Source organism: Camelus dromedarius, chromosome 19, assembly GCF_036321535.1.
Source record: "Camelus dromedarius isolate mCamDro1 chromosome 19, mCamDro1.pat, whole genome shotgun sequence".
Taxonomy (NCBI): Eukaryota; Metazoa; Chordata; class Mammalia; order Artiodactyla; family Camelidae; genus Camelus; species Camelus dromedarius.
This window is the reverse complement of record NC_087454.1, coordinates 34,117,211-34,130,957: the sequence shown is the minus strand read 5'-3', so window position 1 is coordinate 34,130,957 and position 13,747 is coordinate 34,117,211. Positions and strand designations below refer to the sequence as shown.

Genomic DNA, 13,747 nt, shown 5'->3' with positions numbered 1-13,747 from the left:
TTAGCAAGTAATAGATAAGATTACCCTCCATTACCTGAGTTCTTGAATCTCCCAGAATTTCTCCCTTGCCTGAGAAGAAAGTATTTTTCATAGGACAAGTATGTTTCCCCCCAAAGACCTAATTTCATTTATGGTTTACTTTGAACTTCTTAAGTTAAGGCTGAATAAAAGAAGGTCTGTCCTGGAAGAAGCACATTTGGTCTATGAATCTTTTCATCCTCCTCTTTTGAGACAGTCTCTCTGGCCTTCTGACTCTGTTAGGGATCACATTCCAGAAATGAACACTTGGGTACCTTTCAGCGTGGTGCGGTGCAGTCTCCACTGGAAAGGATTAGATTTATGTTTTGATTTCCTGAAGAGGGCAGTGGGATGGTGGAAAAGAAAATGCCATTTGATCATCAGTGGCTGAATCAATAAAAACCAGGGGTAACATACAAACTGTATGTACATTACTGCAGTGAGAGGTGTTCAGATTATTACCCTGCCTTTAATTGCATTTAGAGCTGTATTAATTGCATTAATACCCTTTGACTTAGTGATTCCATTGCTAAGATTTAAGAATAAATTATGAATCCTGGCAGGTTTGCTTGGAGATACTTAATATTACATTCTTTATAATTTAAAAAGAAAGTAGAAAAAGCCTAAATGCCAAACATAGAGGCTTAAGTAAATTATAGATCTTTTATATGATAGAATATTATGTAGCCATTAAAAGTATGTTTATAAGGAGTTTTAGTGACATTAGAAAACAAATATATATATTTGTACAACTGAACATGATGCTGTACACCAGAAATTGACACATTGTAACTGACTATACTTCAATAAATAATAAAAAAAGAAAATGCATATGAAAACCTGCTAAGCAAAGTAAAATAAGAGCTGAATGTAAAATCGCATGTGATAGGGTCTAAATTATATAAAAATGCTGAGAAATTCTGGAAGAAAATACAAATAAAAGGTTAATGGCTGTTACCTCTAGGTGGCGAGACAGCAGGCAATTAGTATTTTTTCTTCTTCTTTCTATATTTGCATTTTCCAAATGTTTCACAATTAGCATATGTTACAATATTTATAATAAAGGTGAAACACAAACGTTTAATAATGAAAGAAGAGTATATTTTCCCAGAAGTGGAAGTCATCTAAGGATTAAATCATTACTTGCTTTATACGTGATGACATGTTTTTGTGGAAGGTTATTAACTGTCTAAAGGCAGCTACTTTGGGAAGCGACTGTCACCAGCATCCTAACATAGGGATCGAATTTGCAAGTTGTCATTGTGAATCAGATTTTCATAGTTACCTTTGCTGTTTTCCTTTTGTTTTCTAGCTTCTACCTTGGCACCTGAATCGATTTTAAAGTGGTCCCTCCCTGAAGCGTGGGAAGGCGTGGAAGAGGGCTGGGGAGGACACAGAGGTACCATTCCAGGCCCTGGGGATGACGTCCTGATTTTACCCAGTGAGTGAAACAATCTATGGGTTAACTAGTCACAGACAGACTGGACCAGGTCAGTCTCATTGGGGATTATCTGTCACTCAAGTACATTGAACAACACAGTAAAGAATGTGGAAGTGAGTAGGTGCTTATGTCTACCACCTTCTCTTTGGGGGTTATTCCAAGAGAGGAATTTCATAACCCAGTAAAAATGAGAAAAAATTGTTCATTAAAGGTTCACCTCTATTAAAGGTGGGGTAAATCATCTTCATACCAAAAAAACTGCTAACTGGGTAATTTTTCTACTGTGCCAGAGAACAGATTTATAGAAATTTCTAGTATCCTTATGTTTGAAAGACACAGAGTATATAGAAAGAAGCAATTTGCAAATACCTCCTTATCTTTGGCCTTTGTGAGTCTTTTAAAGGTAGTCCTGAAAAAAATGACAAGGCCTTCTGTTGCCATGATTTTTCAAAAATGCTGGAAAAGGAACAGATAAATAAAATGGAAAAATAAGCCTATCAATCTGTCTATCATCTGTCTATCTATGTAAGCTCTCATCTGTTTATTCATCCAGCTACCTGGAACTCTTTTTGTGTACATGACAAAGGAAAAATGATTCCTCACTCAGATATGTAGAAATAGACACCATACTTCTAAAATTCTTCATTCTTAAGAGAGAATTCTTGAAACTCCCAGGAAATTTCCCTAGCCTGAGAAGGAAATCTGTTATAGACCAGATATATTTATTTCCTCTAAGAGACCTATTTCCACTTACGTTTGCCTTTAATTGTGTTAATGAGACATAGAAACTAATTTATTTCCACAAAATGCCCTTATCTTGAATTTCTTCTCTGTCCGTATCCGATGTGTTACTTCATCTAGGCCAAGGAAGGTCATACCTCGGCTATGTATTTTGACAATGGATAATTTTTTTTTTAAATGGCAGTACTAGGGATTGGACCTGGGACCTTGTGCACACTAAGCATGTGCTCTACCACTGAGCTCTAGCTACCTCCCCCGCTTACGGTGTACTTTGAACATCTTACGGTAATACTGAATAAAAGAAGATCAGTACTGGAAGAAGAATGTTTAGTCATCTGTGAAATAATAATAATGCTAGAATCAAACATTTGTGGACCACTAACAATATTTGGAAATCATGCTCCATATATGTACTAATTTAATCCTCACAATAGCTCTGTAATACGAGTGACAACATCATCCCTGTGTTTACTGACAGAGTAAACAGAGGCCCAGAGCAGTTAAGTAACTTGTCCAGGGTCCCACAGTTTGCAGTTCAACAGAGTCAGGGTTTTGACCCAAGTGGTCTGCCTCCAAGTCTTTATTCTTAACCAATCAAGTTCATTCCCTTTCTAAAAGGACTAAGAGTAAACAAAAAGAGTCATTGTGGTGTTTGCTTTATTTACGATGGAAATGAAGGCAAAAAGATCAAAACATACTGACCACCATTCTAGGCATTTTGGGATTGGGGATGGAGGTGCCTGTGTGACTGTGGACACACAGAGGTGAGGATGGAGGGAGTGGGCTGCCCCAAAACAAACTTAAACTGTGATGACCACCCCACTCCCACGTCCTCCACCTCTCTCGATGGAGGATGTAACTTTTTGAATAAACAATCTCATGAGTCATTTCTATACAGAAAGGAAAAATCTGTTCTGTCTCAGCCATCTCTTTGATGAATCTAGCCAGTGGATTAGCCCTGGGCTATGGTTTTTTCCCACTAAGCAAGCTGTTTCCCCCCCACTCTGTGCAGGAAGCAAGAGAAGCTTTTGAAGGTTGCCAAGTGTTTAACATCCTTTGGGACCTTAACACTGAGTGAGGAGGGAGCAGTTCTAGCTCTCTTGCTTGGCACTGCAGTTTGACTGCATCCACTGTGTGCCCCGGTTGCTGGGGGCCCCTGGCGTTCTCCACCATCCTTTATTCCCTCATTCATGGTCCGCCGCAGAAGAGCTCAAATTCTCCATGAAGATGCCCTTAAATCAGTGCTTTGGAAAAATGTGTGGGCGGCCCGGGTGTTGGATGTCTGAAGGATCTCCCAATTCATCCTTCAGTGTGATTGGGGAAATCAGAGAAGTTAAGATTATTAAATTGTTACTGTTCATTATTTAGTTTTCAATCGGAAAAAGAAGTGAATGAAAACAGATTTGTAATACATAATAGGCGAAGTCCTTGTTTCTTGTGGCCTCGCTTCTCTTCTCTGTGAAGCCCTGTTCTAACTCCAGGAAGTTACAGCCGCCAGCTCTTTAATCCCTGGTTCTGTTCAGTTTGGGGTCTTACATAGGCGCTGTTCTGGCTGAGTTTTCCCTTCTGATTTTTGGCAAACCCTGTTATTCTGACCCCTGATGGACCTTGGGATTGAATTTACCTCCTCTTTCTACTTGTAGCTTTGTCTTCTTGACTTTTTTTTCTGGCTGTCCTGCTTTCTTTCCTTCCCCACCTCCTTTGAATCAAGTCACTTTGTTCACCCAAGTCTGGCACAGAATAGACACTAAGAACGTCACACATGCCATCCACAATGTGATACCAGAACTAAGTCTTTGGGTTCGGCAGGATCGGCCCAGCACAACTATAAGATTCTACGGTCTGTGGAAAATAATGCCTTGTCCTTGGACCAGAATCTTAACAGTTAAGATTTCCCAACGACAATGACGGTACCCGCAACTAAGACTGGAATGCCAGGTGCGTGCGAGCACTGGGCTAAGTGTTCTGCGTGGATTTTCTCAGTTACTCCTCAAGCCGCTCTATGAGTGGGTCCTGGTTGTGTCCTTGTTTTTATAGCTGAGGAATCTGGGACAGAGAGAGGTTAAGCAACTTGTCCAAGTTTCACCCAGCTAGTAAGTAAAAAGATTGGGGAAGGAAATGAGACAGTGTGATTCCAGAGCCCTAACTCTTTTATATATATATTTATATTATTAATATTTTTAATAATATATATATATTTAATACATATATATATTTAAAACTCACCATTCCTACTTGCTCTGACTCATTCCAATCAGACTAAATATTATACTGAATTTATGCTTCTCTGCTTACTGTTCACATTGCTCCCTTCACTTGGAATTAAAAAAAAATCTATTTATTGAATACCTAGCATATGTCAAATACTCTACTTGAGGAAGTCAATCTTACCACAGTCTCATTAGGGGCACACACATGGAAAAACTGGTAAATTTCCAAAGAGGTATGTGATGCAGTAAGGCATTGGTAAAAGTATCTGGTTTGCATCTGGTGGCAAACATCATTGGAATTCAAGTTAACATTCCTTTCCAATTCAGTTTAACCAACAATAACTGGACACTCACTGTGTTCCAGGCCCTGTACCAGGTGCTCCTGATCTGGGGCTCCAAAGGCAAGTCAGATACAGCCACGATCTCAAAGAGCTAGTGACTTAGCCGGGTTAATGAAGCTCATAATACATCATGACACACCAAGTAGCTGTTAACAATTTAGAATCAAAGCATCTCAGGCGAGTAGAAGAGAGATTGCCTCATGGAGGAAGAGGCGTCTGAAGGAGATCTTGAAAAATGGGGAACGGCTCTGAGGGGCCCTTAGGAGACACAAAGATCTATTTGTGGGTGGTGGTGGTGCATTAGGAGCTATCGGATGGGCTGTCAACTAGGACGAACCTAGGTTCACATTTGGATTCTGACATTTACCGACTGCGTGACACTGGACAAATTTTAAGGCTCTCTGACCGTCATCTATTACATGAGGGCTATAATTAGTGTATCATCACTTTGGGAAGATTAAACGGGCTAACGTCAGCACACTTGACCCCTGCATGGAGTGTTGGCCGTCATGGAATTAAAGGTGAAAGCTGGGAGTTTTAAGGTAGCAGGAGCTCATTTCCTTCGTTTTTCCATCTGGCTGCCCCTCTTGGCCTCTGGTATTAGCGACACTTTGTATTTGCTTTCCAATGGCTTATTATTTAATTTTCACAACATCCTTGGGAGCTAAATAGGTAATAACTATTATTACAGTAAAAACCCATTTTTACATAATATGATTTTAATGGAACTGCTGATTTTACAAAATGAAAGTGACTGGTAAAGAAGATTTAAGTGATACTTTTGAACCTCTAATATAATTTTATGATGTTTTGTGTATTTTAATTCATTAATAAAGGAAATGTGTAGAACATTCCTATCATTATTCAAATAGAATAGCATAATTTTTCAATAAAATTCTTGGGGTAAATGGCCTATTTCCATTTTCTGGGAAATCAGTTTTATGGAATGACCTCAGACCCATCCTATTCCATAAAAATAGGACTTTACTGTACTAATAAAGGATATCACTGTTTTAAGTATGGTACCATTTTCCTTCGAGGCGTTCTGTCTTTATAGACATTGGATTTTGAAAGAGCTGTAAATTCTTCTTGGTGGTATTATATGGGGTAAGCTGAAGTAAACATGAAGAATTTGCTTTTGTAGTTTATAACTTTGCTTCCCACAAACAAGGATATCTGACTGTCTTTGCCTCCTAAGTGCTGGGAGAATTGGCCTAAATGCGTTCAAGACGTCTTACAGAGTGGCAATAAGTTCTACCTAATAAACCAGGCAAATCTCAAACCCTCGCAAGCGTAGCCGGTCCCTGGTCAGAATGACTCTGCCAGCTCGGGCTCCAGGTTTTGTCCTGAACTGACCTGAGAGAGATTGATGCATCTAGTTCTTTCTCTGCAGGAGTTTCCACCACAAAAGGATGATCCGCCTTTCGCACAGAGCAGGCTTCATGAAAGGAAAATGTGTTGTAATTCCAAGTGGTGGGGTTCTGTTTTGAAGGCCACAGACATGACATCACATTGCCTCCAGTGTGGTTTTCCTTCTCTGTGTGTGTGTGGTAGAGTTCATTTTCCCGTATGACCTTGAGCCGTCCTTACTTGAAGGCATGAATGGAGGAGCACTGCTTTTCTTCCTTAACGGTTCTTCTGTTTGTCCTGAGTTTCAGTACTTGGGTAATTTAAGTGTTTGTGAGGCTCATCAAAGCCATGTGACGTTCAAAGACAGCAATGCTTAACACATCTCCTTGTTAAGTTACAAGACATTAGGGTTGGAGATACGAGATAAGATGATTGTAAATAAGGAAGTAATTTCTGTGGGGAAGGAATTTCTACAAAATATCATGAGGATAGCTTTCTTAGCTCGGCCACCTTTCTCTTACCGGAGAAGATAACTAATTTAGGATAAGAGACACGTAACGTGGAGATCTGGGTCTTCAACATCAACTGGAAACCAAATGTTTATAAATATTCCTATTGCCTTGAGGAGTTTTCAGACTTCCGGTCTTGTCCCATTGGGTGGCCCGGAAAAGTCACACAAACCATCACTCCATTTCTTCTGGATTACTAGCAAGTGGGAAGGGGAAGTGAGTTTGAACTTGAGTGACTGGGGTCCTTGGTGGGATGCGTGGCGTCTGAGCGGTGACTGCGGGAATACATGTGTTCTGGAAATTTATCACTACTGAGCAAACCACCTAGAAACTTAAGAGGTCAAAACATACATTTTATTTTGTTCACAGCTTTGTGGGAGAGGGTTAGGCTGGGGTATTCTTGTTGGAGCCTTTGATGCATTGCAGTCAGCTGGAGGCTGACCTGCATCCTCTGAAGACTTGACGTGGCTGTGGGTTCCAAGAGGGCTCACTCAGGCAGCTGGTGGTCCACGCTGGTTATTGGCTGGGAGCTCCGCCAGGGCAGGCAGCTAAGAGGCCTCGATTCCTCCCCACCTGGGTTTCTCCGTGGGGCTCCTTGGGTTTTCTAACAGCGTGGCAGCTGGATCCCAAGAAGGAACAGCCTAGGAGGGCATTCCCCAAGAGCGAACAGTCCAAGAGACTTGGGTGACAGCTGCGTGCTTTCTGAGCCATCCTAAGCTGCATCGGAATATCATGACCATCACATTCTCTTGATCAGGTGGGGCACTCAAGCCAGCCCAGACACAAGAGGGGAGAATTAGACTCTACTTCCATTGGGAGGCATAGCGGAGGACTTGCAGCTGTCTTTAATCTGCCCCTGCGTGCATGTTTGTGTGTGAGTGAGTGTGTGTGTGTGTCTGTGTGTGTGCGCGCGCGTGTGTGCATGTATGCAATTAAGAGCAGATGTACCTGACTTAATTCAAGAGATTGGAGTGTTTTAGGGTCTGGTCAATTTGTGCTGTCTTCCCTCTCTGAGCAGACTTTATTTAGAATCTGTTGGCTTACATGAGGCAGACGTTGAAGAACACCAGGAGACAGACTGGTCAAAGGAGTTTAGTTCTTTATTCTCTTCTACCGACTATGTTAGGTGTTACCGTATTGCCCCTTCACTGCCTGAAAGCGGGATTCCTCACCCTTCAAACATACGGGCCCCTGATCTGGGATTTCTCACCTTGAGATGGAAACGGATGTGTTTGGGTTGCAACCTGTGCCCGGATCTCTACGTGCATGACCAGAAACCTCTTCTTGGAAGAAAGAGTGCGATGGGATGAGGGGAGGAATGGACCATGAATACACTGAGCCTTTTGTTTCTTTCAGGGCAGAAATGAAAAGTCCACCAGGACAACAGTCAAAATTTATTTTACCTCATTTAGGACACGAACAGGAAAGCTATTCTTAAAGATTTTATGGGGAAGAACAAACGAATATGAGTTGAAGAGGTCCTCTGGACACAGAAATTTTAATCAGCATTACAGTCAAATAAAAATAAGCAAATAAAGAGAAAATCTGAAACCAGAGATCAGAGGATCCTTAGATACTGTGTAAATCTCCTTTTAGGCAGTTTCTTACAGGGGAGCACAGACGTCCGTGAACCTTGCTTATTACTGAAGGGTATTGAGACCGTGTCCTTCACATGAGAAGGAAGCATCAGGCTCCCAGACTCCATGGAGTGAGTGTTTCCACAGACCTCCCCAAACAGTTGTGAAGTGTTTAATGTAAATTGATTTTTCATATATCCAGTTATTTGAGAGGATACTGTAGAAGCTTATTATCAAAGGCAATCTCAGTGCAAAATCCTTTGCAGTGTGGACTCCTCTGATGAATTGAATGATTCCTGAGTGACTTATTTTATTTTGGGTGTTTTTCCATGGATTTAATTAGTATTAGTAAACTTTAATATATACATAAAAATATGGGTATGTAGAATTGTTGAGCTGGTAGGGAACTTAGTGAAGCTCGACTCAAATGAGCTCCTAATTTATGACTGTCTCATAAATTGTAAAATCCTATGAAATACATTAATGTTATTGCCCAAACTTACATGACGTTTTGGTACCATGGATAAGAGTAGAATTTGTCTCCTTGTTTTCCACTCTGTGTTGTGAATTGCCTTCTAAGATTTGTAAGAAGGAATGCTACTGCTTCATTTGGTACATTTTAGGTGATCTGTGTCCCTGAAGTAGGTTTACATTTGAGAGACACAGTTGGAGGCTAGGGAGTTCCTATTAGTTGCAGTAACTCTAATTCAAATGACTTCTTGCAAAGGAATAGCTGAAGTGCCCCGACTGCCGACCAAGACCTGTGACACAGAGTCCTTGCCAGGGGCGGACAACCGGGAGTTGAGTTTTTTTTAAAAAAAGTACTTTTACAACTATTTATGTTTTCCCCATACAAGTTAAATTTCAATTAAAATAACAGCAGAGATTTTTATTTCCTGTAAGTGACAAAAGGAACATAAAAATATATTAAAATAAATTGATACCCTTCCTCTGATCTCTGCTTGACTCAATCATGGTGCTTGTTTCTGGGCTAATGAGAACTCACTCACAATCTTCTCCTGGGACCCAAGTCACGTAGACCCTGACACTCTTTACGGCTTGTTAACTTGCTGGAACTAATTGGCGTCTTAGTCTAATTGAGTGGTTTTTCCAGACTCTTCCCTGTCCTTACTCACCTGAGAAACAGCCTCATTGTCATAGTCCATTAGAATTAGGATCATAGCAGTTTTCTAGGTGGGGACACAATTCCCCAGGGTTTGCAGATCATAATTCGGGTTGGGGGATATTGGCAAGTGTGAAGTGTGTAAGAGACCCAGGGCTCATTTTGGTACTTACCCCACTTTACAAACTCCTAACTGCAGTCTCCCAGAAATGTGACCCTTCTGGGCACGTGCGTTCTAGCCCGGGAGATGCCTAAGAGGGCTACCTGTAAAACACCTGTGGTGCTTTTCGTCCATCGCTACAGGTGTGATTTCTTTGCTCCAGTAGCAGCTTCTTTCTCCATGTGTAGTTTAAAACTACTTGTTAGAGAAATTATGCATTATTTTTCTCGGGACTTTTAAGAGTACTTTGACCTTCACAGCACTAATTACAGACTTCCTAGCAGCAACACATGCATTGGTGGTTACTATGGAAAAATACAAGAATGATAAGAAAGCGGAAGTGGCAGGACCTGGCATTTTATTGATTGTGAAGGGCAAATGTGAATGAGGCTGACTGAAAAGATGAGTCAGAACCTTCGTGCCTGGGTGAATAGCTAGGTGTGCCATCAATAGAAATAGAGGATGCAGGGGAAGAATAGGTTTGGCAGGGAGGATAATAAATTCCATTCCATTCCCAACTAAATTTTATGTGCAGATGCCTAGATGGTCACAGGAAATGTGGACCAGGAGTTTGGGAAGGAGGCCAGTTGGGAATCTGGATTTCGATTTGGTAACCCTCAGAAGAGTTGACAAAGGAAGCCTTGGGGATTGAACTAGGGTTAGAGCCAGCAGGGGAGCCAGTGCTGAGAGATGGAAGGAAGTGGTGGAGATAGCATCTTGGAGGGAATTCTGATTTAAATGGCAGGAAGGGAACCCAGAGGAGAAGCAATCATGAAACCAGGAGAAGTCAGACAACAAAAGGCAAGAAAAGAGCGATACCAAGATGGTGGAGGTGGTTCACAGTAAATGTTCCACAGAGGTTCCAGAAGGATGGTAATTTAGAAACTGCCCAAGAAAAAAAAAGTACACTCTGTGAAGCCTCCTACAAATCAAATGCAAAATCTAATGCTTGTCTTGCCTTATAGTTTTACGCATCTGCTTTGGATCTTTATGAAAACCTTGGTAGAGATCAATGTCTTCAAGGATCCTCACCTCATTTTTTTTGAAGGTTATACTCCATTTATAGTTATTTTAAAATATTGACTATATGTCCCATATTGTACAGCATATCCTTGTAGCTTATTTTATGCATAATACTTTGTACCTTTTACTCCCCTTCCCCTATAGTGTCCCTCTCACCTTCCTTCTCCCCACTGGTAACCACCAGTTTGTTCTCTATATCTGTGAGTCTGCTTCTTTTTTGTTATATTCACTACTTTGTTGCATTTTCCAGATTGCACATGTAAGTGATAAGATACAGTATTTGTCTTTCTCTGACTCATTTCGCTTAGCATAATACCCTCCAAGTCCATCCATGTTGCTGCACCGAGCAAAATTTCATTCTTTTTCATGGCTGCGTAATATTCCATTGTGTATATATACACCATGTCTTCTTTAGCCATTCATCTATGGATGGACACTTAGGTTGCTTCCATATCTTGGCAATTGTAAATAATGCTGATATGAACATAGGGGTGCATATATCTTTTCAAATTAGTATTTTTGTTTTTGTTTTGGGTATATACCCAGGAGTGGAATAACTGGGTCAATTGGTAACTCTATTTTTAGTATTTTAAGAAACCTCCATACTGTTTTCCACAGTGGCTGCGCCCATTTTACATTCCCACCGGCAGAGTAAGAGGGTTCCCTCTTCTTATCAAGGGATCGCTGTATTGTGGTTAAAATTAAAAGCCCAGTGAGACAGCAGCACTTCTAGGGTGGCAGCTGGGTTGTCCCTAGTCACTCTCTGGCTAGAATACTGCCAAGTATTCTAAATTAGTATGTCGCATAATGGGCTCAATCCAAAAGAACTGATCAACTTGTACAGTCAGTTTGGGAAAATTGAATAGGCTGTATTCTCCAAGATATCATTGCCATTCCCTGAAGGGGTACAGTATTACACTGATATAAAGCAGCACAATAAATACCTTCTTTAAAAAATCCGTGGGAGACTGTATATAACTGTTACAATGAGTTCAATTCTGAAGGTAAGAATTGGAGGTCATATTTAAAACAGGCAGTAGTCCTCCAACAGAATACACTGGTTAAGTCCTTTCAAATTCAGAATACTGAAAGCATCGTCCAGAGATTTTTGAGATTTATTTTGGGATGTTGATATTAAGAACTCATGTCTTTAAAGCCGTTAGTAAATGGAGTGACCAACTGCTCTGGTTTATCCAGAATTGAGGGATTTCCTGGGACAAAGGAGTTTGAGCGTTAAAACCTGGAGAGTCCAGAGCAAACCAGCATGACTGGCCACCCTACTAAATCACCTTGAAAGTTCTTACCAACCCTCTGGTCTGTGAGCCGCACTGCAACAAATTTGCTGAGAATTAATGCAATTTTTCCTTGACTTAAATGCAGAAAACTTCTCCTTTACCTAGTTTTATTCCCCCAAGAAATTTGTCTCATGGAATTAATATTCTTGGAGGAGACACAGGCGTTTCTTACCAGTGGAGGGGGACCTGAATGATTGCATATGTATTTTACCCTCCTGGTCGGGGCTGGGGAGGTTTGAGCCAAGTAAGGCACTGCTGCCCACGGCGCCCTTAATCTAGAGCAGGGCTTTTTTCACTTGCTCTAATTGAATTACTTCTTTCTCTCTTTACTTTATGGTCTGTTTTCCATGCAGATATTCTTGGAATGTCGGATTAAATAATTCATGATTTCCCAATTATTGGTTTAAGTAGAGTTGCCATTTCTTGAATTGATTATACTTTCTTGAGGGAGCTTTAAGATATGCAGAGCTTTAAAGATAAGAAGTCTGGCCATTAGACATACAGCCCGGCCAGCAGGGGCAAGAATATTTTAGGGACTCACTGTCGACCACACTGTTACACAGCCCTGGGATTCTGAATTTCTCATGTGCCCCAGGTCCCTCTGACAGTCTGGTGAAGCCTCGATCCATTCTCAGAGTAATATTTTTAATACATAAAATAAAGTGGGACTATAAAAGCAACCAGTTACAGTATTACAGCTCTCAAAATATTAAAAATCAAGTTTGTGATGTAATAGTATGTGTGCTTCTGTATCAGAACATTGAATAACAATATCTAGGCTGTGATTATTATCCTAATGTAAATGTGGTCGGTGTAGATATTTGATGTCGTTGTAAAGATCAGAGTCCTGTGGTCAATGACTCCTCTCCCTGGAAGCCGGCGCTGTTCCTCGTCTGGAGAAGTCGGGGCTCGTGCCCCTGCCTTTGAACGTGAGCCTGGCTTTGTGACTCGCTTGACCAGTAGAATGTAGTGGAAATGATGTTGTGAGACTTTCAGGTCTAGGTCGCAAGAACCTGGAAGACTGTTCTGCCTGCATGTCTTCCTTGCTTTTGGGAGGCTCCCTAAGGGGACAGAGCCCTCAGGCGATGGGAATCCCAGATCATGCAGAGAGGCCACCTTTTTTACACTGGTTGGCAGCCCCAGATGAGCTTGAGCTAGTAGCCGACATCAATCTCCAAGACTTATAAGTCATCTCTCTAGGACATCCAGGCCAGGTGAGCCTGGGAACGGGGTATTGCTGACAACTCTGAGGTTTTATTCCCTCATTTGAAAACACATGAGAAATTTCTTATTTTATCCTTATGTCAATATTCCTCAGGATTTCTTATGTATGTTTAATAATGCTCCCTTAGAAGGGGCATTCCTACGTTCAGTTCACTAGGATCCACGTGGGCCCAGAGGAGTTCATGGCCTACACGCTATCCAAGAGAGTAAAAGTGACTAAAACTCCTTCTCAAAGTGAGCATTGTGACCTAATAAAATTAAGACCTCTGCTGTAGAAAACATACAAAGGGTTCTGAAGGCATAACCCTTGAGGACCTGAACTGGAATGAAGTGAGTCTAATTAGGTAAACCACACTGTAAAGCTAAAATAACCATGTAGATATTACCTAACACTAATAGTAAGTTTATGCAGAATTTCTCAAATGGTTTCCTATGAAATTAGCTTTTTATAACCACCACATGTAAGAAAGGTAACACCATCAAATGAGTTTAGGAAGTTTGGGACTAAACACAGAAAAATACTTTCTTTGCATCTGGTCTTTTCAAAACCCTTTATATGATAAGATGGATTGGGTAATTTCCAGAGGGGATGTGGTATGTGCTGTTTCTCAGAGTTGATTAAGCATGGAACCCTTTTATTCACAGAGCAGCTCGTGATGCCAGGGTTTTAGGGAAATGCTCTATGTCCAGAGTCCTCTCACACTTAACATAACACTTGCAACCACGCCATGAGGT

General features: G+C 41.0%; 1 protein-coding gene across 9 annotated transcripts in view; it reads left to right on the top strand.

Moving 5' to 3' along the window:
* The window catches only part of PKHD1 (PKHD1 ciliary IPT domain containing fibrocystin/polyductin), a 368,588-nt gene that overhangs the window by 209,934 nt on the left and 144,907 nt on the right, over positions 1-13,747 (top strand). For all 9 annotated transcript variants that reach the window (XM_064476570.1, XM_031434550.2, XM_064476573.1 and 6 more), the window contains one exon: positions 1,331-1,459. In XM_064476570.1, the coding sequence (XP_064332640.1) occupies positions 1,331-1,459 (129 nt within the window). The remainder of the gene's footprint in view (positions 1-1,330; positions 1,460-13,747) is intronic.